At 47.2% G+C, this 24,580-nt stretch overlaps 1 protein-coding gene across 1 annotated transcript; it reads left to right on the forward strand.

Moving 5' to 3' along the window:
* The first annotated feature begins 9,531 nt into the window (after window positions 1–9,531).
* LOC119448314 (uncharacterized) lies at window positions 9,532–23,051 on the forward strand. The gene is made up of 3 exons (XM_037711686.2): window positions 9,532–9,805; window positions 19,266–19,435; window positions 21,616–23,051. Exons 1-3 carry the CDS (start codon window positions 9,547–9,549, stop codon window positions 22,087–22,089), a joined length of 903 nt encoding a protein of 300 aa, XP_037567614.1. The 5' UTR covers window positions 9,532–9,546; the 3' UTR covers window positions 22,090–23,051.
* Window positions 23,052–24,580: the final 1,529 nt, after the last annotated feature.

Consider the following 24,580-nt stretch of genomic DNA (forward strand, 5'->3'; position numbering starts at 1 on the left):
GGACACTTTGAAAATTATTATCTCGAAACTGGTTTAGTCTGAGAATTCGTTCCAAGTGGATACGCCTTGCCGAACTCGACGGCTATAATTCGTAGATTGAAGGATGTGCCATAAAATAATTAATTAAACGTTAATTAGCGTAATTATAGTAAATCTTCAATTAGGCGTTTTGATTTCTCCTGGAAGTAATGGCCGCCTCATCGAGTGGTTTAGATCAAGGATTATAACTGTGCTATATGCCACAGGCAATCTTTCAAATTTGGTTCAGCTAAAATGAAACGCCCTGTATATTTGCATTCTAAATGACATCATAGAACGATATCGTACAAATCAAGGCATGCGCACCACCAGAAAAAATAGTAGCACAGGCAATGGGCCGGATTACTGATGTTCCCGTGGGAGAAACAAAGATTTCGGCCTTTTATTGATTATATACTGCACCTGATTAAACCTCGAGAAGGTGAGGCTGACAGATACGGTACAATCTGCAAGTAAAAAAAAAAGAATTTTTTTCTTACAGGCCGGGCCTGGTCATGCACACGCGGGCCCTAGCTAAGCTTAGTAATGAATGCCCGGGCCCGGGCCGGGCCCGGGCTCAGTAACACGGGCCCGGGCTCAGTAACACGGGCCCGGCCGGGCCCGGGCTGGTCTCGGTCATGTACGCCCGGGCCCGGGCCGGGCTCGGGCTTTGTATTACGGGCCCGGGCTGGGCTCGGGCCGAAAAATCAGGCCCGTGCAGTGCTCTACTCCCGGGTAACGTCGGTAAATCGTTCTTTGTAAGCACAACATGTACGCGCCAGCGTGCAAAATAACTATGGGGTGACATAGCAGTACGCCTTCCTTGCGACCTGGACACGCTTCCCGTGTAATTAGTGCAAATTAGTAGGCGCTCATTTGAAAATGCGTAATTAACAAAGCAATTGTATCTCTTATCAGTGTCTGAAGGAAATTCGCAGTTCAGAGGCGAACACAGTTTTGGCCACTTAAAGTGCAGGATACGTAAATTATAGAATAACATGGAAAATTAATTAGATTCATAATGCAATAGCTCAGTTGTCATTAATTTGCACAGAAACATTTGTTTTATTTCATTAGTTTACACAGCAGCCATAAGCGACATGTTCGTAGACAGCGGGGAGTAATCATTGCATGGTCAGGCCACGTAGCACAAGCCATACATGTATACATGGTGTGAAAATGTTTTTATTGTAGTAAGCAGATCTTTCGGTTTCTTATTTATCGTTTTGTTCTCTACGAGGGAAACAATGCGCCAACTAGTACAATAACTACAGCTAAGCGAAGCACCAGTCACGTTGTGCGAATCTTGAATGTAAAATAGATAACAGGAACGCAAAAGTAGCGGGAAAGGTTCGCCACAGATTCATAGTGCATGCTCGCGATAAAGTGCAAGGCTTGATTTTAGGTTCACTTGCTCTCTGGACTGAAAAGAGCGTGCAGAGCTTGCGCCTTCGCCGAACGAAAATGTGTTAAGCAACAACAATAAGAAAGTGCGTGCCGGCTACGCATTTATCCGCATGTACAGTGGCAACAGCTGATCAAGCAAGTTGGTGCGCTTCTGCGGGCCATGTTAAACGTGCCAAACTGGGCAGGTTGTAAGATTTCGGCAATCCTGGCGAGGCCAGCGTGACGTATCCAACTTCGCCGGTCGCTGTCTCGCACGCTCGAAACACCGGACTATCTATCCGCACCTTAACAGTGAATCAAAGCAGCAGAAACGTGGTTGTACTTTTCTGACCATCCAACAGCGCACGAGTACTTCGGTTCCACGACCAATGGATTAACGAATACATCGGTGATTTTCATCAGAATATCGTGCGGGTCGGCTTTCACGCCAGATGTTTGCACACATCGTGCGACCACTTCAGCCTCATTACCAACTGTGCCTCTCTCAGATCGGCTAAAATGATTTGGTCGACGTAAGCTACTCGCTTCCACAAAACGGCGCAAACCGGCATCACACTGCACGAAAATCATCAAACTACAATGTACTGTACATCAAACACAGCGGTTGCGGCGACGCGGGGACCTCCGTATAGCCGCCATGTTGCGCAGTGTAGCCAGACGCGGCCAATTTTCGCAGCGCCCCCTGCAGTTCATTTGAGTTGCGATAGCTCGCGCAATCCTTCAGTCTCGGAGGCCATGCCTGCTCTTCCTTGGCTGACAAAACGCTCCCGAGTACTGCTCTTTTTCTTTTTTTCTTAGTATATGCGCTCAGCACTATCGTTGTAACCATTTATTGTTGGATGTTTTTTTATTGCGACAGCAATTATATGGACACTTCAAGCAGATTTTCGCCGTCGGCGTCGTCGCCCTGAGGTTCCATACAAAGTCCAAGGGCGATAAAATCATCGCCGCGCGCCCGCCGTATCTGCGAGTGAAAGCGCGCGGGGGACGCTCGCTTTCATGGAGAGCGAACGCACGGCGGAGCGTAAACGCGACTTCCTCCCTCGTGCGAAAGGCTGTGGGGGTATGGGAGGGAGGGGGGAGGGGGGGGCGGCTTCTACTCTTCTAACAACTGCGTACTTAGCGCCGGAGCGGTTTCTCGCGCGCACCGTATCTTGAAAGCGATCTCCAGACAGCTCTGATCTTTTGTATGCGCTGTGCTTTTGCCGCTCAGTTTCCGTTTAAGCGATAGACCGCACGAACCATCGCTCGCTGCGGCGGCCGCGCTCCTTCATGCGCACTGACACCACGCTTGTTAATTCAGTGAGTTTTTTTGTTTTTTTTTCTCTTCAAGTTTCGGTTGCTATTTTGAACGTGGCATGTACACTGAGCAGGTGTCCCGGAGACCCATGTCTCAGGGATCGGCGCTACTTCCTGTACCTTCGCGAGAGCTAAGCAGTGCGAAGCTCGTTTCTTGGATCTCCATGCGAACTCCGTTGGCGGAGATCACCAACGCGGTGACGTTCGTGTCGACTGTACACGAAGACGACGTCATTGCTGTGCAAATCCAAGCAAGTCGATCCCCTCCAAGCGTAGTATGAGGCAGGGCATTATTAGAGATTTTTTTTAAGCCGCACTAAACTATTTTTTCGGCCGAACGAGTTTTCCGGACTATTTTTCAGTCCCCACGAGCTCGGAAAATCGGTTGGCGACTGTACGGAACACCCTAACCTAACCGCCGCACGTTGCTACTAGCCGGAAACTTCGAATTATCCGAATAGAGCCGCGCGGGCCATTCAAATTATCCGGTAGAATTTGCATTGAGAATGACGGGACCGCTCAAATTCTTCGAATTAACCGAGTTCGAATTATCGAGGTTTTACTGGGGTGTGCAAATACTCGGATATTCAATTTGAATCGAATAACAAATGTTGGAATAATTCGAATTGCAAATCGAATATCGGCACCTTTGTTGAATAAACCAGCCATGGTCGGTGCCTTGACGTGCGTAGTGTTCCTACGGCGCACAATCTTTATCAGTAGAAGTTATTAACGAGTAGTACAAACAGTTAACGCTCCGTGAACAGAGGCAACAAAAGCAGCGCGTGTGTAAAGCACGGAAGCATGTGTGAATATTGGGCCAATTAGCCACCGGAAGGCATGCTGATCGTATCGAATATGCGAGTTCAGTGTTCTTGCACGTAGATTTGTGCAGTTGGTAGCTTTCTACCTACATGTGAGCACACAGACTAACTTGGCACACGGGCTCGCAGTATTTGCTGGCTGGTCGACCACAGACCTGAATGCCGCTTCAATGGCCATCAATCTAATCTGTACATGTGATGTTGCGACCGATCACCGATAATCCACCTATAGGAACATATTAGGGACAAGCTTTCCTCGATGGTTTACAGTCATTATTACATCGACTGGCGGCGCATTTTTGTCATGACCACACCATTGGCCACTGTCTTGCCCAACGCGCGAACTTGCCGTGGGCCTCCAGATTTGAAAACTGTTTACCGTCGGCACCAACCACGGTTGACGAGTGCGACACCGATGACCGCACGTAGCGGTGCCGAGTGACATGGTGCGCGTTCCCCACTTTTGTCTGTCGTGCTTATTGGCCTTAACCCTTTGAGGGTCAGTTTTTTTCACCAAATGGGACCCCCCAAGGTTGAAATTTTTGTTGCAGATCGAAATTCTTCACACTGACCTATTTAAAAAAAATTACCGCAATTTCTTTATAGTTACCATAAAGTGACAAGAAAATATTTCCTGGGTAAACTCTGGGTAAACATGCATTGTTTATTCATGAATACAAATTGGCTTCCATAAATTCATAATATAATCGTAAACAAGTAGATACACTGAAATAGGTGTACAGTGTAGACCGCTTATAACGTAAGTTGCCGGAGTCGTGAATATCTGCACTATAAGCGGTACCGCACTATAACCAAAACAACGATTTCCAAGCCCTGCACGTATGCAAAACATGTAGACCAAGCAGCCGCGCGTATCCGAGAATCGAAGCGTGTGACTGGGAGTTTTGTATCCATTTAAGTTTACGAACGTTGAAAGGTTAATATCCAAGTACCCACGATCTTCGCATGAAGCAAAGTAATAATTAAAAAAATGTCTCACTTTCGCCCGAAAGGTGAAGCATCAATTGCGATAGCAAATTAGTAGAGCTATAAGGAGTAGGGATAGTAGTTTTATCTGCTGCATAAACTTGACACATTCGCTTACTAACTGAATTAACAAGCGTGGTGTCAACGCGCACAAGCAAACATGAATAGACTCGATGACCGCAGGCAGCCACTGTCAAAACACGGGCATGGGGAAACGCAGCCGCCGCAGCGAGCGAAGGTTCGTGCGGTCTATCACTTCAACGGAAACTGAGTGGCGTAAGCACAGCGCATACAAAGGTCAGAGCTGTGTGGAGATCGCTTTCAAGATACGGTGCGCGCGACAACACCGACAGCCGGCACAGGCGCGAACGCATATGTTGACAGAGTAGAAGCCGCCCCCCCCTCTCCCCCCCTCCCGTGCTGCATTCCTGCTTTGCTCCTTTTGCGTGGGAGATTGCGTGGCCAGTTCCCCTTGCCCCGGTTGCAAGATACGCATTTGGTGCCGCAGCACAGCGTCCCCCCCCCCCCTCCCTCCCATACCCCCACGGCCTTTTGCGCGATGGAAGTCGCGTTTGCTCTCCGCTGTGGGTTCGCTCTTCGTGAAAAGTGCGCGTCCCATGCATGCTTTCACTCGCACATACGGCGCACGGAGGAGCATGAGACGTGGAGCATGAGTCAAAGGGCGATAAAATCGGCGCCACGTCTCATGCTCCTCCTCCGCATCGCCCTCGTTGGTCTCCTCTCCCATCGGTGGGCACATCTCGTTGAGAAGCGTGCTCGCTACCGCCCTTGTCGGCGAGATTTTCCCACGGATGCCGCATTATAACCGGAATTTCGGCTCACGCGGCTGCACTGTAAGCGGTATGCATATACATGGAGTGCTATGGGGAAAATTAACTTGAGTCTGAAAAGACCGTACTGCACTATAAGCGGTTACGTTATAAGGGGCCTATACTGTATTCTGATACGGCACTTGGGTAATAGTACGCATCGGAGGAATCGCTGCTCGACTCACTTGCAGCAGAACAACCAGCACGTACATCCATAGCGTAATCGAACTGCGTATGTGAGCGCACGCAAAAAAAGGCAAACGAATCAGGAACTTGAAGTAGCTAGTCCTTCGTTCCATTGCCCAATGAGGGTCAATCACTTCTTGCGAGCCAAGCCTTGAGAAACGAAACGCAGGCATGGCAGCATCGTTTGTATACGGCGATGTTGTTTGTATGTACCAGTGCCCCCTGTGAACACATGTAACTGCACCCCTGTGAGCAACGGACAAGCGAGCATCTAGCGGAGACCTTTTGAGAAATCATAAACCAGAGAGACATCAGTTTTTACGAGTGCACCAAACGGAATCAGCTAGCGAGACGAAACCAAAACTAACTGCTTTGCACTTTCGCATGCACGGATGTGTGAGAGATCGCTGAAACGGCAGCGTAAGGAAGCCATAGCACGAAAACAAAGAGACTACGGTGAAAAAAAATGCCTTGTATCCGCACAGAGTGACAGCGCTGTACTTGCTAGGCAACAAAGAGTTGAAAAATTAGCACGTTTTTCAAACATACAGGCGTTGCCATATATATACGGCATCGACCATTTGGGACTTGTTCATGGTGCCGTATGTTTACGGCATTCACCCTTAAAGGGTTAAGAAGCTGACGATAACCCACAGAAACCACCTGCCAAAAAGATGGAAAAACCCTCCTGTTTTTCGGAAGAAAACTGGAAAGCAATACTTTCTAAGCAATAGAATTGAAGATTGCCTTTAAGCACAATATGGCTCAGTATTACACTGAAAACCCCATTGGTATTCAAGACAACTTCACTATTTCTTCAACTTCAGAGAAAAAAAAATGCAGTAGATCCAAGGAGTTGGAATCTATATATACAGCAAAGCTTTGTGTGAGTTCATAAAGGGTCGAAACACGAGTTCACACACACTATATTGAGCCTTTTGTCAGGCAGAGTTGCTGACTATTAGCGAGTACAATGGACGCCTTGAACGCATCATGGTTTCAGCGGCAGCACACACATTCATATGTAACGCAATTAGAATCCATTATATCCGCAAAAAACGACTACTTCCTCATTACCATGCAGCCACGGATGCACGAAAGCAAGCTTTCTGGTTCTTTTTTTTTTCTTTCCCCCGCACGGCCGGCACTGCAGATGTGTGGAGGTGAGCGCCATCTGATGTTTATGAAAGAACCAAGCGGCGCTCACGGCACGCTAGCTTCACTGTGATTGGTTGGCCTATTCGGCATGGGAACAGCCAGGCCATAGCGCCCACAATCATGAAACCCAGCGAGATTCGCAAAGAAAAGCTTTGCTTTTAACAAAGCACTTGAGTCTGTTCAACAGGCATTATATCGATAAAAAATATTTTCCAGACCTTATTCATATATGAACTGAGTTATCAGTGCTGAAATACTAATTTGGTGTTTCCTTTAATAAGAGTAGAGCATACTATGCATCTCAATTCATAGGTAACTAAGTTACAGATAGCTAGCATTCTTGTTAAGTAATGTCCAAGATAACTCACAGACATCCTAAGGATGTTTGATGGACGTCCTTGGAAGCATGGATGTTGAGATCCTAGGGATGTTCATAAAATGTCCAAAGCTAATCCAGAAAGCCTCCCATATGAAACACAGAAAGATGTCCCATGGAGGTCTTGGCCGGGTCTTTCGGATGTAGTCTGGTTACCAGGATGGAGGATGGATGGAACATGTCGTGAACAATCGGGCATGCAAAATTTGCGTTACTCTACTGACAGGGAGGAAATGCGATATTTATAATTTGTACGGGAGTAATTGGCCCTGAAGGTGTGCATAAACTGCATATGTTACCAATGTATGGTCCATCAGTGTTTTTGGTTTAATAGCAAAAATAAAAACAACGAAATAAATGCACAGTGTATTGGGCCGTTTTCTCTGCATTTTAAGTGTGCTCCCGGTCAACTTTGCTAACACATCCCGATAACGTCCTCACTTGTTCGTTGTTGCGACTTCGTTCAATCCTACGTCCCGTGGATGCCCGCGGGACGTCTTTCGTAGGACAGGGGATGTTGGGATATTTTTCGGACGTCTGCGGGACATTGTGCGTTGTCTGGGGCGATTAGCCTCCTGAGCATGTGCAGCATTGTTTATTGCACAAAATTTGGAAGCATAAATGTTTGTGTTGAATTTTCTGTTATTCAATATTTTCTTTGATATTCGGGTTTTTTCTTGGTTCACTTCGATATGCGATTCGAAATCTACTAGTATTCGGTATTCGTACACCCCTAGTAAGTACGGTATGCAAAATACATTTGAAAGCATTGTGGCAGAGGAGTACCAATGTATATTTTTGAAGTTGTAGATATACCTACCACATGGTTCTCATGTTTAGAAAGATCACACTTTGCAAGTGTGAAGATTGGGATACACATATAATGCATTAATTCAGTACTAAATGCTGAAGCCAGCATCATTGACATCATGACACAGAGTAAAATTTGCCAACTTCGTGTAGCAGTAAGACTAGGTATGGTGGTGTTTCTAATTAAAGAAATAAGAAGTGCTTCGTACACTCTTTCTGGCAATACTTGCGTGTTGCAGCCGCAGTGCTCACAGGAACAGAGCAAGTGGCTGTATCATGATGTCTTGGCACATCCACCTCCTCCGTAGTCAGACTGAAACTTGTTTGTAGAAAGAGATATTATGGAACATTATTTAGGTTACTCTGACACTTGCCAGTACTTTTTCAATGACTTGGAGGGCTTTGACCCTCGTTTAATGCAATAAAAGTAATAAAGGTGATGTAGTACTCCTCTTATTAAAGTGCACCACTTGAAGAGTTTCATGTCAAGCTCAACGCCGTCTCCAAGATAATTTTCTTTTTTTATTTGTAGAAAGTATTGTTCGCCCATTGAATACAAGAAACAGTGCCACTAAAGAGCATATTCAAACCTGCGCAGTGGCTTAGCAGCTATGGTGTTGTGTTGTTAAGCACGAGATCGTTGGAGGAAATCCCGGCTGCGGCGGCCACATTTCGATGGGGGCAAACTGCAAGAACGCCCGTATCCCGTGCATTGGGGGCACGTTAAAACTCCCCTGGTGGTCAGAATTAATCCGGAGCCCCCACTACGGCGTGCCTCATAATCAAATCTTGGTTTTGGCACGTAAAACCCCACAATTCAATTCAGAGCATATTCATCTGAATGTGGCCTGGACTAGTGAGAGATGACTGCATGACCTTTGCTAGCTCCATCAAATGAGGCATCACCGCATGAAACCAGGTGCTTCTTCGTGCAGTTTGTTGCGATAAGGAGTTTAGTACTGTTTATCACTTTTTAAATTGTGCATATTCTTTCAAGAGTCTTGTAGTTCTTAGGTACGCTGGAGTGGTGTGCTTTGACTTTTCTTTTTTTAATGTAAAAGGCAGTGGGGTGTCCGCATCCCTGCACATGATGTTCCGAGATGTGGCACCTTGTAAACCTTGTTTACTTGTTGGAACTAGCGTGCCACTTTGAAATGCTTTGTGCTGGCAGTGGTGAGTGAACGAATGCACTCTGAGTGGGGATGGTGCGACCATCTGTTTGGAACTGGTCTTCCTCTGCTCCAGAGCAGAGTAGGACGCCATGTGTGGCATCGTTTAGACCAATTGCTGCCCTTGTGCTTGGCTCCCATTCTGTGCATGGTGTGTGTCAATGACACCTTCGTCTGAGCTACTGGATTACTGTAGCGTACAGCCTAAATCTACAGATAGGACAGAGAAAAGACGACGCAAAACATGGCTGGCTAGCATCTGAAATCTTTATTTGAGGCAGAGGAAATACAGTAGAATCTTGCTTATTCAGAATTCCGAGGGGCCGGGAGTGTATTCGAATAAAATGAAGTTCGAATTAAATATAAAACATGCGGTCATAACGAAAAAGAACATGAAAGTACTTGTTAGCCATCTGTTGTGTTGCCTCTTTGTTGTGTCTGTAAACTTACGCTGCATGCTACAGTAACCAGATCGTGTGTGCATGTGGAGAGATGCTTGTTCAGAGACAGGAGTGTGCTCTTGGCTGCAGGGTCAGGAGAAGGACCTGGATCGGGAGACGTGCCTGATGCTTTACCGGAAGATGCTGCGCCAGTACCAGACAGGCGACACACAAAATAACCCTCAGAGGCAGGCCCATATACTAAACAAGGCAATCGCCCAGTATGCGCAGCCTTTGCACCGGCCCACAGTGCCCAACCTGGCTGCGTATGAGCTCCAGGAGTGGCAAGCTGTGACGAATGGTATGCGCTGTTCGCTCATTTGCATTATACCTCAACCTTCATTTTACAGCACCTGTAGGCTTAACTTGGAAGCGATTCACTTTCATTGTGAAATTTTTAGATGTGTGTGGCCAAACTGCAGTTCGTGGCTTGTTGGGAGGCTTTCATGAATCTCTCACATTGGGTGCGGCCAGCCTAAGTAAAGCCTGTTCATCCATACGCCAACCTTTTATGTGCACCACCTTGCCCTGTCGTCGCTTACACCAGTCCGGCTTCCGTACGTACTAATTTCCGCTTTCGGCAATTCCGCTTTCGGCAATTCCGCTTCCAGCAATTCTACTTCCGTAATCTACACTTCCTGAATTTTTTTTTTATGGTTGTTGCGCATTATCACTTCAACTAAGCAGTAATAGACGGCAGATGAGGTAGCTTGCACTCGGAACCAGATTCTCAGTTTTCTTAAATTTTTGTGCGCAAACAAACAGGGACGAAGAAAAGGAGACACAAGGACGAGCGCTTTCTAACAACTGATTTGTATTATTGAAGAACCACCGGCTTAAATACCCACAGATCTGCGCGATCCTGTCAATAGAACACGTCAAGAGCGCATAAATAACGCTTGTCATGGAAAGCCGCTACGCGGTCAGCATAAAAAGCAGCAATGTTCATGAAACAAGCACAAAAGGCGAAAAAGCGTTAAAGATCTTTAACGCATTTTCGCCTTTTGTGCTTGTTTCATGAACATTGCTGCTTTTTATGCTGACCGCGTAGCGGCATTCCATGACAAGCGTTATTTATGCGCTCTTGACGTGTTCTATTGACAGGATCGCGCAGATCTGTGGGTATTTAAGCTGGTGGTTCTTCAATAATAAAAATCAGTTGTTAGAAAGCGCTCGTCCTTGTGTCTCCTTTTCTTCATCCCTGTTTGTTTGCGCACAAAAATTTAAGAAAATGAATCTGTTCCAACTAGGCCGACTCGCAGTTATGCTTCAGATTCTCAGATGACGGAAGTTTCTCTCAATGCCACAAGCTGAGTGTATGAGAGAGAGAGAAGCATGGAGGAGGCGGGTTGGTTGGCGGTAACTGACCTGATCAGCAGAGAAATGTATGGAGAGGGTTTAGGCCTCAGTGCTAGGGTCACTCGGCTGTTACAGGCCCATCCCACCACTGCATCCATGGTTGCTGTATTCCTGAGAGTGAGAGCAGCGTGCCTAGAGACATAAGACACAGGGCCTGCCATGATGCCAATGCAGGGTCAAAGCAGTCTCTCCCAGTGGCTTATGACTCACTCCTTATGCTGTGCTCATGCACATGCTCAAGCCACTTGATGCCAGGGGCATGCCAGATCTTGTTCCCGAGAGCAGCTGTATGTAGTTCTATTGGGGGCATGTCAGTCCCACTGTGAGCTTGCACACAACCACATACAAGAACTCCACATACAGGCCATCGGCCTTGCATGCAATACAGCCAGTGAGGTGCGGATAAGAATGTATCTTCATTTGCTCCACCTCAGCAAAAGGAATTACGAGCAGCTTTTAGCACACAGAGGGAACTGTGGCCATACTTACAGGGTGTGTGGGGTACTTAAGGACATAATGACGACTTCACAAATAGCATCAATATTTTGGACAAGATTCGGTAAATTCATTTCAGGTTTTTTTTTTTTTTACATTCTTTCTTTTACTTGTGTTTCCAAAGGCAGTTCAAAAAGACATGCAATAACTAACTGAATTTGGCTTCGGTGCACGTTGATGTTGGCCATTGCTTCCACAGTAGCAGCCTTTGCCGTGTCTTTAGCATTGTGTAGCTGTTAGTATATCGCTTGCACTAACACCTCTCATACACAATGACATATAGTGGGTTTAATTATTGGGAACTAGGACAGCACATTGAGGACGACGAAGTGGTCCTCAGTCGTCCTCAATGTTGAAAGATCTCCCCAGGCTGATGATTTCTGACCGTGCGAAACAGATGATTGTAAAAGTACTGAAAGTTGGACGAGTTGGCAGCTATTCATCATGAAACTACAGTGCACACACAAGAAACTAGAGCACACCCGCCGGGGTGGCTTAGTCAGCTAAGGCATTGCGCTGCTGAGCACGAGATCGCGGGATCGAATCCCGGCCCCGGCGGCCGCATTTCGATGGAGGCAAAATGCAAAAACGCCCGTGTGCTTGCGTTGTAGTGCACTTTAAAGAACCCGAGGTGGTCAAAATTATTCCGGAGCCCTCCACTACGGTGCGCCTCATAATCAGAACTGGTTTTGGCACGTAAAACCCCAGAAAAGAAGAAGAAGAAACTAGAACACAAGGCGAAGGTAACACACAGGCACTGGACCTAAGGTTAACACACCAGCGCCTGTGTGTTACCTTTGCCTTGTGTCCTCGTTTTGTGTGTGCGCTGCAGTTTCATAATGAAACAGGTGATGCCGGACGAGTTGTCCTCCTATGTTCTCCAGAATGAAACGGGAGTGGCTTAGACCTAAGGAGCTAGCCCAACTCGCCAAAAAATTTGACAGTAGAGCTGTCCCTCGAGAAAAAGGGTCTGAGATACCAAGAAAAGCCGAATCAAAGCCACGCACAGCGGCGAATGTCACGACAGGCAGTCAGCGTGTGAACGAGCAGTGCCCTCCTCCTAAATGCTACACGAGGGAAACTCAGCCACATACAATGGAGTTGCCCTGAGACTGAGCCAAAGGCAGCGACCAGCTACCAAGGCGATGAGTGAATGCCAGAGACTAAATTTGTGGGACGCGTTCGCTGCGAGTTCAGTAGGAAAGAAGCTGCCACGAGCAACCCAGCGTCAAAATCTAGAATAACTTGGGTTAACATCGCATGTGCTAAGCAGGCATTTAAGGCATGCCTTGACTCGGGAACCAACGTAACACTAGATAATCAACATAAGGAGCGTCCGACCAGAGAAAGTAAAAGGAGAAGGCAGTAGGAAGGTATGCTTACGCGGGGCATTTGTGCAGACTGTACTGGCAGACCTCATGTATGTTCCTCTTAGTCTGCCTGCAATGGATGATGGGATAAACCTGCAACTCTGGACATTGTGCGCTGTTACCGATGAGTTAGCGAATGACGTAGATGTTCTACTAACTCCTGCCATTTGTCAAAAGCTCGAGAAAGAAAGAAGGCTACCGAATATGTGGCGAGAATAGCCCAATTAGAAACTGAGAACACACTGCAAGGCGGAACCTGGCGGAGCTCCAAAGTTGAAATTTGAGTCTAGCGAAAGCGCTCGGCAGGATCCAGAGGGGGAAGCAAGAAGAGAGGAGTCTCCACCGCATTCTACAGAGCAAGGTACAGCTGACCCGACTGTTGTGATGGAACAAAGGGAGTTCTAGCCTGCTTCTAGCCTGCTCCCTTTAAAAAATTTGTGGGAGCAGGCTAGAAGGGACAAACGAAGTGTGGTGCAGTTACATAAGGAGGTGTCGAATGGCAGTACTTGTCAACAGCTCATACGGTCTCAAAATCTCCGAAAGGAGGTGCTTAGCAGCACAAACGATGTGCAATGCAGGGGTCATCATTTTTTGTTCACAGTGAATTTTTGATGCAAGCTTGCAGTTGATGTCAGGAAGCATCGGCAGAAGGGTCATACAGGTGCAATTGCAGCAGAGAGAGGTATAACTTGTTATAGTTAGTGCTGACACCCCCTGTGCGAACGTAGTTTCAATGGGTCCTACGTCATTTCGGAAAATTAGCATGAGAAGTTCCATTGGCCGTGCAAACATTGGAGTGCATAGGCACTCTGCATGCCCGCCCATAAAGAATCGGATGAATACACTTTATTTGCAACACACAAGTTGGGGTCCCCCAGGCAAAAAAAATGTCGCAGACACTTACGACTACGCCTGTGTGCTTGCGTTGTAGTGCACGTTAAACCCCAGGTGGTCAAAATTAATCCGGAGTCCTCCACTACGGCGTGCCTCGTAATCAGAACTGGTTTTGGCACGTAAAACCCTAGAAAGAAGAAAAGAAGCCGCCTTCCTTTAATTAATTTTGGCGCATGTGCACTAGTTTTGAACCTTCAGCAAAATAATAAATATTACCACTAGCCTTTTAGAAGATCAGCTGCAAACAATGCACCAGTGGATATGACGCTCACCTTCGGACCGTGAGTACCCGGGTTCAAGTTCTGCCTCACCAAGAAAGTTTATATTGTTATTTTTTTCTATCTCTCCTTCTTTCTCTCTATTTCTCTCCCTCTTTCATTTTCTCTTTCTCTCGACCATAGCAACTTTTGTTACAGTCGTTGGTACAATGCAACCATATGGTACCCATAAATGCATGTTCTGCCACAGGTCGGCGCACTCACTCACACTCACTCGCACTCATTTCAAAGGCGTGAGTGCGAGTGAGTGCAGGTGAGCGTGAGTGAGTGCGGGGCCTGGAAAAAATTATGGTGAGTGAGTTTTCTCCCACACTGCCGACCTATGTGTTCTGCAAGCATGGGTGTATAGCGCAGTGGTTTTGCGTTTATGGGTTATGACGCTCGCCTTCGGTCCGTGGGTACCAGGGTTCGAATCCTGCCTCGCCAAGAACGTTAATTTTGTTTTATTTATTTCTTTATTTCTCTCGCTCTGTCTGTCTCTCGTTGGCTCCGCCCACCTGTCGCTCGGCGTGCGCTCTCCCTCTCTCATCCTTGCTACTCTCCGACCACCTGTGGCTGGTGCGGGCTTCGCAAAACTGAACAACGCTCGGCACGGTTCAACCTCACAATTAGTCACTGGATATACAGTGTAGACCGCTTATAACGTAAGTCGCCGGAGTCGCGAATATCTGCACTATAAGCGGTACCGCACTATAACCAAAACAACGATTTTCAAGCCCTGCACGTATGCTAAACATGTAAACCAAGCATGTAGACACGCTTTGTACTATCGCGCACACATCGCGATGTAGCCGGTGCTCTTCAAGCTTGACAGCATTGCACCGAGTCAAAACGAAACAACTGTTTGACGCAACCGCTGCGTAAAAAACCGTGACCGCTACCGACGCGATTATGAACGGCGACTTTGCGGTGCTGAAGGCACGCGCCCGATGCACGCACCGAGTCTGGACGAATTAACTACCATTCGCGGCAACAACTGCAGTCGAAACCGCGGTCGCTATGTATGCGATCATCGATGGCGACTACGCAGTAGTTTAGGCACGTGGCTGACCTGCGTATCGAGTAAAAACGAAACTATAGTATACTTGCTGTTCGCCGCAACCACTGCGGAGAAAACTGCGGCTGCTATCGACGCGATCGTGGATGACTACGCAGTTACGAAAGCCCGCGGCCAACGCGGTGTTATGCGCGGCGGTACACGCAAGAATACAGGCTTTGTAGACACAAATCGGCTCGAAGTAGAGTGTTCTAGCTCGACGCGTTCCAGCGTTGCTGTCATTCACGTACGATTTCAACTGATACCTGTGGCGATGCGGACTCCGCCGCTTCGTTTCGGTTGGACGCTAGCGCCGTTCTTGCTCTTTTGCGTTGCACATTTGCGGCGCTCTGAATTCGCTCACCGAGCTCCGAAAGTACCGTATTTTCCGGTCTATAACTCGCACTTTTGTATAAGACGCACCCCCCTCAAATCGGCCGCTTTTCCGAAAAAAAAAAAAAAAAAACGTATCTAAGTCGCACCGGTGTATAAGACGCACCTCTTCGTTCGGTAAACGATTAAAAGAAATCGTGACGTTTCTTTCCGTGAACGCGGGTCACGCGCAAGCGTGTGGGTGCCATATATTTCCGCTCCAGGCGCATTTCTGCTGTCGTGGTTGTCGCGATGTTCCGTATAAAGTCCACGGGCGATAACATCGTCCCCGCGCGCCATACGCTGTATGTGCGAGTGAAAGCATCCGACGGTGAGCCGAATCGCGCACAAGGGACGAAAGCGGGAAAACAGTGCGGGAGGGAGTGGGGAGGAGGGGGGGGGGGTTGTACTTTGGTAGCAACTGCGTAGTTTGCGCAGCGGCGCGCGTCGTATCTTGACAGCGATCTGCCACGAATTCGGGGTCGGCCGACTCGCGGTCGGCCTGCCGCCGCTTGCGTCGCTGCTCCGTCCTTATCGCGCGGCGCTCGGGAACTCGATCACGTGAAGAACCCGGCACCTCGATAGCGCGCACAGAACTCGTAGCAATTACGTCAACCAGCGCGCTTCGCGTGGCCTTAACATCGAATCCGATTTTGACGGCAGTTTTCCCGGGGGGAAAAACGTACCTAAGTCGCACCGTTCTATAAGACGCACCGACGAAAAATCCAGAAAAATACCACGTCTTATACACCGGAAATTACGGTAGTCTGAATTAACCGATGTGCAGCCAAATAAGTCTGAATTGACGAGAGTTTGATTGCATTGATTGAGAGTTTGATTGTATGCATACGCCGGTCTGGACTAGAGGACGAGTACGAATTAACCTATTTTCCGAATTAACGCGGTTTTACTGTAGCTCCAAACTAAATTTGCGGAACACTGCTTAAATTGACAGCGTCACTCGCGCGATATCTGCACTTCACGACACGCATTGCGACGGGTGCACAGAAACTGAAGCCGCGTTCAGTGCAAAACGCACCGCTGATAAGCAGCCAAGCAAAGAATTTCTCCGTCGCCTAGACAACCTACGTGCGCATTTTTTTCCATTCGTTTGCTCCGCGTCTCGTGTTCCTCCTTCGCATCGCCCTCATTGATCTCCTCTCCCATCAGATTCTATGGGTGGGCGCACCTTGTTGAGAAGCGTGCTTGCAGCCGCCCTTGCAATGTCGGCGAGATTTTCCAGCGGAAGCCGCATTATAACCGGTATTTCGTCTCATGCGGCTGCACCGTAAGAGGTATGCGTATACATGGGTTCTATGGGAGGGTAAACGGGAGTCGGAAAAGGCCGCGTTGTGGCCAGTTCTGCACTATAAACGGTTACGTTATAAGTGGTCTACACTGTATGCTGCTGTTCATAATTATAATCATCATAGCATGTAACTCCTATATCCCGGCCGCGGCGGCCGCATTTCGATGGAGGCGAAATGCAAAAACGCCCGTGTGCTTGCGTTGTAGTGCACGTTAAAGAACCCCAGGTGGTCAAAATTAATCCGGAGCCCTCCACTACGGCGTGCCTCATAATCAGAACTGGTTTTGGCACGTAAAACCCCAGAAAGAAGATGTAACTCCTATCATCACCAATTACACATTCATCATAACATGGATTGCTTAAATGCATTAATGTCGCCAATCATCTTCAAGGGATGGATGCGCTCTCAATTTTATTGCGATAGCAATTATATGGACACTCCAAAGCAGATTTCTGCCGTCGCCGTCGCTGTCGCCGTGAGGTTCCGTATGACGTCAATGGAGATGAAATCGTCGCCGCACGCCGCTGAACGCTGTATGTGCGAGTGAAAGGGGGCAAGGGAGGCGCGCTTTCACGGGGATTGAACCCACGTCGGAGAACTAACGCGCGTTCTGCGCCGTGCTCCCTTAAGGGCTGCAGAAGTAGGCGTCTCTTTCCTCCTTCACAATCACCATATATGTAGAGCAAACAGGCCATCTTCCGACGCGCGAAAGGCCGTGGGGGGGGCGGGGGGGGGGGGGGGGGGAGGCGGCTGCGGCACCAAGTGCCTATTTATATCAGAGGCTCCGGCAACAGTCACCAACGCCGCACGCATTTTGTGCGAACGCGGGCAAAACGTCGCTGGCGTCAACAGCAGCTCTGCGTGTTGCCGGTGCTGCTGCATGTCCAAGTTTATACAGCTGATAAAGCTGCTATCATTACTCCGTATAGCTCTCTACAAATTTGCTATCGCAATTAATGCTTCGCCTTTCAGGTGAAACTGCGACAACTTTTTGTTCTATTGATTGTTCAATAATCACTAAATTATCCATAGGACAGTCAAACCCTGTTATATTTAACTCTCACAAGAAAGCCTGCCAGATATAAGGCATTATTCGATATAAACGGTCTAAAGAATTGGACAGCATAAGAGCACTTACTGTTTGTAACAGCACTTTATTGACAAAATGGGCTAATCCAGTGTCACATGGCCACTTTCAGTTGCAATTGAGCTCAATCTGGATTGAAATTTTGAACTGATTGGCTCCCTGCTATAGTTTGTGCAAGGAAGCCAATCGTGACAGAAAAATCCGATCCAGATTGGGCTTGATAATAATTGAAAGTGCACCATGTGACACACGTATTCTTTTGGTTTACTGTGGCACGAAATAAATATAAATCTTCTGCTTAAATATCTTCGTTGCCTGGAAGAGTGTGTATTTTTCTACATTGTCAAAGGACTCAGAGCCACTGATTCGCCGCAGCGTTCCATGATTGTGCAGAAGCACTGGTACAGGGCGAGCGCGCGCTTCACGTTAGAGCAGGTGGGCACAGGATCCGAGTTGTCCTCGCTGTTCCTTTCACTTGTGTCTCGATGCACAATGTTGGCGATGAAGTCCTTGTTCTGACGCCCTCCATTAGTCACCGCAACTTTGTCCACCGACACAAACTTGTTAACTGGTGACACGTCAATGTCTTGTGGAAATGCGAAGAACTCACTCCAAACTTCTTGGAAACCACAGCGACGGCTTCAGTGCACTCGTTGGAATGCTTTTTACACTGGTCTCCAGGACCGTGGAAACCGGAAGAATGGAAGCAATTTCGGATTGGGGGGGGGTTCCTTTTTAATGTCAGCCCAGATGCTGTGGCGATGCTAGATATCGTTTCCTTCTGCGCTCGGCTTGATAATTCCGAACTTCACAGTGAACGGCAAATTCTGCCACTTTGTGCTAGCCATCACGCAGAAACGAAGAGGACACATGTGAGAACTACACAACGAAACAGTGGCATTGGTCGTGTGCACGAGCGTTGCAGGGCTGCTGTTTTTCTTCGATGTAACCATCTTGCTATATATTCTCATTGTAATTTAAATAACGGGGTTAAAAATTGCTCGATATAAGGAATAATTTGATGCAAATGGGTTCGGTATAGTCATGTTCGACTGTACTATCGACACCATATTTATTCGAATACAAGGCAAGTTTTTTTTCCCCAATATCCATAGCCACAAAGTCAAACCCCCACTTGCCTTATATGCGAGGAACAGTAAAAGTGCGTTATATAAATTTTGCCTTTAGGTTTACCTTCACAGCAGTGCAAATTTAGCATTATAGAGTGGCGTTACAGCCGCATGCACTGCAATGCTGTGAAGCCACACTATAAGGCAAAATTAGCATATAACTCGCGCTCAGCGTGTTCAAGCTCCTTTCCCCCAATTTCATGGTCACAATTTTGCATTATGGCTGTGCTAGTAATTCAGTATTTTGGGCTATCCCCGCCAAGTCTGAATAATCTGTCGTGTATTCTATTTCGCCTTATACTGGTGTGCGTACTCAAGACTTTTTACTTCGGAAACCCCAACTCCACCCTCGCCTTATAATTGTGACTGCCTTATAATGATACTCGAATAAACACAGTAGTTGTGCATTACTGCACTTCTTCTTTCGCAGTGCTACACAACCTGCATGGCTTGCCGAGGCCACCTGTATATCCCGACATCGAGGCAGTGGGCACCCTGCCCACATTCGAAGAGTTTTTCGCCAAGGAGGTAGTCGGGGTTCCAGATGGATACCAGCCTAACACAGGCAACCTGGTGCAGCCCCTGCTGCCACCCAACGAGGTATGTGCTTTAGGCATAATTTTTTTTTCCTACAGAAATTACATACCTGCCAACATTTACAATATCAACGTAAAATGCTTGATTTTTAGTGCTTTTTACACGATTGTTGTATTGACACAAATGTTTTCTGATTATTCGTTTGCGTATCGTTTAGTGCAAAGCCAACTTTTTAAAAAAGACAAAGTCGGTCACAAATGTCAGTCAGACGAATACAGTCACTGAATGATTTCTTGTGGGCAAATTTTTAGCACCCTTCCATTATACAGACCCATCCATGCAGCAGCACAACTGATAAAACCAGTGTACAGTGCAGTCTACTTAAAACGATATGAAATAGAAAAAAAAATTTGATCATTAATAACCGATCATTGCTATATTTGGACTGCCCAAAAATATGCTGCCGAACATATCTCTGCAGCTCTGAATCCCAATTTGCCACTCGCGCTATAGAATAGATGTTGTGAAAGTATGCTGTGAAAAATAAAACGTTTATTTATACCTCTTAACAGCGTGTCAAGTGTTAGGTGCTATAATAGTCAGAAATCTGCACTTGGCTTTTGCGGCAGTTTCAGGTTCACAACCGAGGTGCGCATTGTGTCCTGCTGCTGCACGAACACTGGTGGCAATCCTTTAGCATGTACAAAATCAACGAGCAACTCAATCGACGACAGCGCACTTTGCGTGGACATCCGGGTCTGGGTCAAAAATGGGCAATTGTCAATCTCGTAACTGCCGCTGCTGCTGTCACCACAACTGACGTACAACGCCCCCGGCTGTCACTGCAACACATTCTCGGTGATCGCCTGTTCAGAGATCTCTTCACAGGAAGAGGCCGGACTATCTGCTCTCAGGAACTCGTCCATCGAAGCTCCACCTGTTTCATCATCAGTAGCGAAGTGTTTCCAGAGCTCGATAATGTCAGCGGCCTCCACCGTGTTGGTTTCTCTATCATGGTTCCAGCCTTCATGATGGCGGCGCTCCCAGTTTTCAGAATCGTTCATATCGTCTACTGCACTAGCTCATACTCCGTTACGGGAGCGCTCGCCTTTAGACCATGTCGAGAGTCTCGCAATATCTCCAGCTTCGTCTAAAGTGACAGCTTTGCGCTTTCTCGGCAACATTTACAAGTTTATACTTGTGCCGTCGCGGCAGCAACTTGCATCCCCATAAGCAAACGCAAATTTCCACTTCTTTCTTAAAAACCAGGCAAATAACTGCGGCAAGTGTTACACTGATCAACGTGGTGTTCTCTAAAATGCTATCGTTCTGCAAACTTTCAGCAAGAACAGTACAGTGGTAAGCGCAAAACCTTTTTTCAAATACGCTAAGTGAAATATGCAGGACCCAGTGCTGTTTGTTATGGCGCCCACAAATTAAAATCTTTGTTTTTAATTTGTGGGCGCCATCTGATGCCACGGCTGCAGGTACTAAGCACAGTCGGTCATAGTGTCCAAGATTGACGGCGACACAACACATGCAAATTTCAGATGCTGCGAGCCACGTCGGTGCATTGCTCTCACTGCAATCTGCACTAGACGCGCTGGTGCTCATAACAGCACTATTAATGGCCAGACTTACTCCCGTTTTGTTTATAAGTGCTTACTGACAGGATACTACCCACCAGGGTTGCTCTGGGAATTTGTGAGTTTATTTTTACTGCAAGTACAACTTCATTATATAGAGGTTTGACTGTATATATTCTCTGCCTGTCTTTAATAAAATCAGTTCTTGCCTCGTTCTGTGACTGAGTTGACGTCCCTTCTCACCACCCTTCACGCCTGATGACAATGTTGTCATGGGCGTGACATACTCCTACCATGTTTTGCACCAGGTCATTAAAGTCGCCTATGCAATTGCCCTGCTCAAACCTGTGGCACAGTCTGTACCACCCGCAGAGTGTTAATATATTTATTACACGTTGATAATGGTCAAAGAAATATGTTTAGTTCATTATATTAGATAGTTTATTATGTCAAGGTTTGAGTGGATGCTCTTTTGTTAAAGAAAGCCAATGGGTGAGACCTGTTCTGTTTGGTATAACCTCTCAAGCACTGCGAAGCTTCACTTCTGCATGGGCACATCGAGCAGTGTCAGTGTGTGCCCCCCCCCCCCTCCCTTCCCGGTGTTGCAGGTGTAAGAAAGTGTTGCGAAAACTGTTCGTCCACTTTTCTATGTTTCAGACCACGGTGGCCACCTTTGGGCGACTATTGGATCGTTTTGCCAATGGTGACCTTTCCAAACCTTTTGCAACTCTGAAGAAAGGCAACTCATTTCCTGAGTTAGCAGCCGCTCTTGATGCAGAAAGCATTGAGGATATCCGCTGCACTGAGTGCTCTTCCGGGAGCCTTCTGGAAGATGGCCCCTCGTCATCAGTCAGCCCCGAAGCTTCGCACCAGTCGTGCAGTCGGTGCGAGGGGCTGCGAGCCACCCGAAGGAACTACGAGGTGCTGCAGGCACGCTTCCTTTCGTATTTCTTCTGGCCCGCGCTGGTCGATGGCTTGAATGTTCCCGGCACAGTGGAGCTTCCGGTAGAGCCTCCCAAGATACCAGTCAAGAGCCGCCCCGGGCAGCGTAGAAAGAAAAAGCCATGGGTAAAGGAAAAGTGGAAAGAGCGCAAGGCACTGGCCGCCCAGAGAGCTGCCGCCAGGGCTTAATTGTGCCGCACAAGAGGAAGTACGCGACGAGGGCGGTGCAGGTACTGCTCCGGCGGAGGACGGCACTGGGGTGGCCCCTGACGCACCCCACTGCGCGGAGGATACGTGAGCTCGCAATCGTGCTCTTGCTGCTCCATACATTCTATGCTCATTTGAGTTCTAGGCAGTTTCTTATAAAGTATGCTCCCCCTACTTTAGTCTTGGGGATAGTTCGGAGAATGTTGGGGATGAAAAGCTTTATTTGAGGGCAAGCATTCTAGTCACTCTGTGAAAAGGCTATAGCATCTGAACCAGAATACATGTCAAAATATTTAGTCACAATGTTACGACACCATCAGAGAGTTTGCCACCTAACTCTCCATCTTCAGAAGCATCAAGTGCGTTGGAGATGCTGCAACCTTTAAACGAGCGTGCGACAGTCTCCTGTATAATAGCAGCCAGAAAATCGGCAGGATGTTTATTGACATCCTGCCGAGGCAACTTTTGCAGATCATCCTCCAGCGTCTCCTCTGCTGTGTGCAGTTTCTCTTTCCCGTGATGTTCGAGTTATATGTCGCATGCACATGTTTTCTGGCCTGCTCTTGCCATTCCAAAACTTCCTCTTTCCCCCCCCCCCCCCTCGTTATGTGAGGATGCACATGGCGAAATCACGTTAAAATGAGAAAATAGCAAGCATCGTGTCGCATTTGATCAATATTTTATGGTATGACGACTATTGTGAAAAAGCTGTTTTGCAGTTTCAAGTTACAAAGTCTACTTTATGACTCTTTGACTGAGTGAACAAAATGATTAAGTCTGCTTTCTCCTGTGATATAAGGCGTTCACTTAGCGAACCAACTGCTTTCTCTTGTGATGTAAGGCTTTCACATGAGTGAACCAACCACATCGTCTGTGTAGCAGCAGTGTTGAGTTGCTTTTGAAATTTTGGCTGTATACTTGAATAAATTTGTTATTTCTTGTTAGCAGTTGTTGTCGTGCCTGCATTTTTAAAGCCACATGCTCATATCATTCAAGATGCACCTGCTTGTTTTGGCCAGAGCTTTGGAATAAGATACTCTTACGTGACTCGTGAAACATTATTTTGTGTGTGTTTGTGGTGCAGTACTTGTTTGATTGTGTCTTTTGAAGTCTGCATATCGAAGTGTTAAATTACTTTCTTTTTTTCATTGCAGTTCAGCAAAAGTGGCTTAGCTCCAGTCCCGCTCAAGAGTTTAAGAAATTGCCAGTTTGAATAGATTTATGTTCATTTGCATAACCTAAGAGTAATTAAAGGAAAATGGCATAATTACCTTTTTTTTACAATGTTGAACATACTTTTGAGCTGTACGAAAATGCTAAAAAAATTATGCAAGCTTAGTGTGGGCCGCAAGTAGGAAGGGAAATTGGCAATTTATCTGTCCCAGTAGGAACACAGACTTCTGAAAAAAATTGTGGCTTTAGTTTAAAATACAGCCTTGCATAGGTCGGCGCACTCACTCGCACTCATTTCAAAGGCGTGAGTGCAGGTGAGTGCCAGTGCAGCCTATGAATATTACAAAATTCATACACCTCAAGAAACTACGAGATGCTGCAGGCATACCTCGTAGCATCTGCAGTGACCTTTTTAAAAAAAAGTATATATCGAACCCGGATATATCGAAGCTGAAGGGAATCACAAAAAGTTCGATATATATATAACAAACAAATTGCACAAACTTTTAAGGGGATTTTACAGCTGTTCTACATACACAATTATTTGTTATATGTGGGTTCGATATATCCGGGTTCGACTGTGTGTGTGTGTGTGTATATATATAAATATATATATATATATATATATATTGTTACGGGGAGAATATATATAGAATGGATATATTTACAGGGTAAGGCGCACAACGCTGCAGCAATCGTTCAGGGGAGCGCGTGCACACCAGAAAAACCACCCGTCGTCGTCGTCATCGTCCAAGCACCGACCACAGGATCGCCGCTCGTGACATTACCCGCCGGCGGCAGAAGCACCGTCCCGGTGCAATTAGGGCCCGGGCCGAGAGTGGTACGGTTTAAGACGCGAGACATGGACTATGTCACTCGCGATTCTTGCAGAGGCCGACGGAGGATTTAGCGGAGCGATTTCATAGGTCACATTAGTGACTTTGCGTACGACGCGGTAAGGGCCAGCATAACGGGAGAGAAGTTTTTCGCATAGGCCAACGCGACGTGACGGGAACCACAGCAAGACGAGCGATCCTGGAGGGAAGTTCACCTCCCGGTGTCGGCGGTCATAGAGACATTTTTGTTTGACCTGTGAAGCCGACAAGCGATCGCGGGCAACCTGACGGGCGATGTCAGCACGGGCAAGAGCATCACGAGCATAGGCAGAGGATGTGTCTGCGTGAGCATGAAGTATGGTGTCCATAGGTAATGGTGGGTCGTAGCCAAACAGTAGATAAAAAGGTGAATAGCCAGCTGTGTCGTGACGAGAAGAGTTGTAGGCGAAGGTCACAAAAGGCAA

This window comes from Dermacentor silvarum, chromosome 4 (genome assembly GCF_013339745.2).
Source record: "Dermacentor silvarum isolate Dsil-2018 chromosome 4, BIME_Dsil_1.4, whole genome shotgun sequence".
Classification (NCBI taxonomy): domain Eukaryota; kingdom Metazoa; phylum Arthropoda; class Arachnida; order Ixodida; family Ixodidae; genus Dermacentor; species Dermacentor silvarum.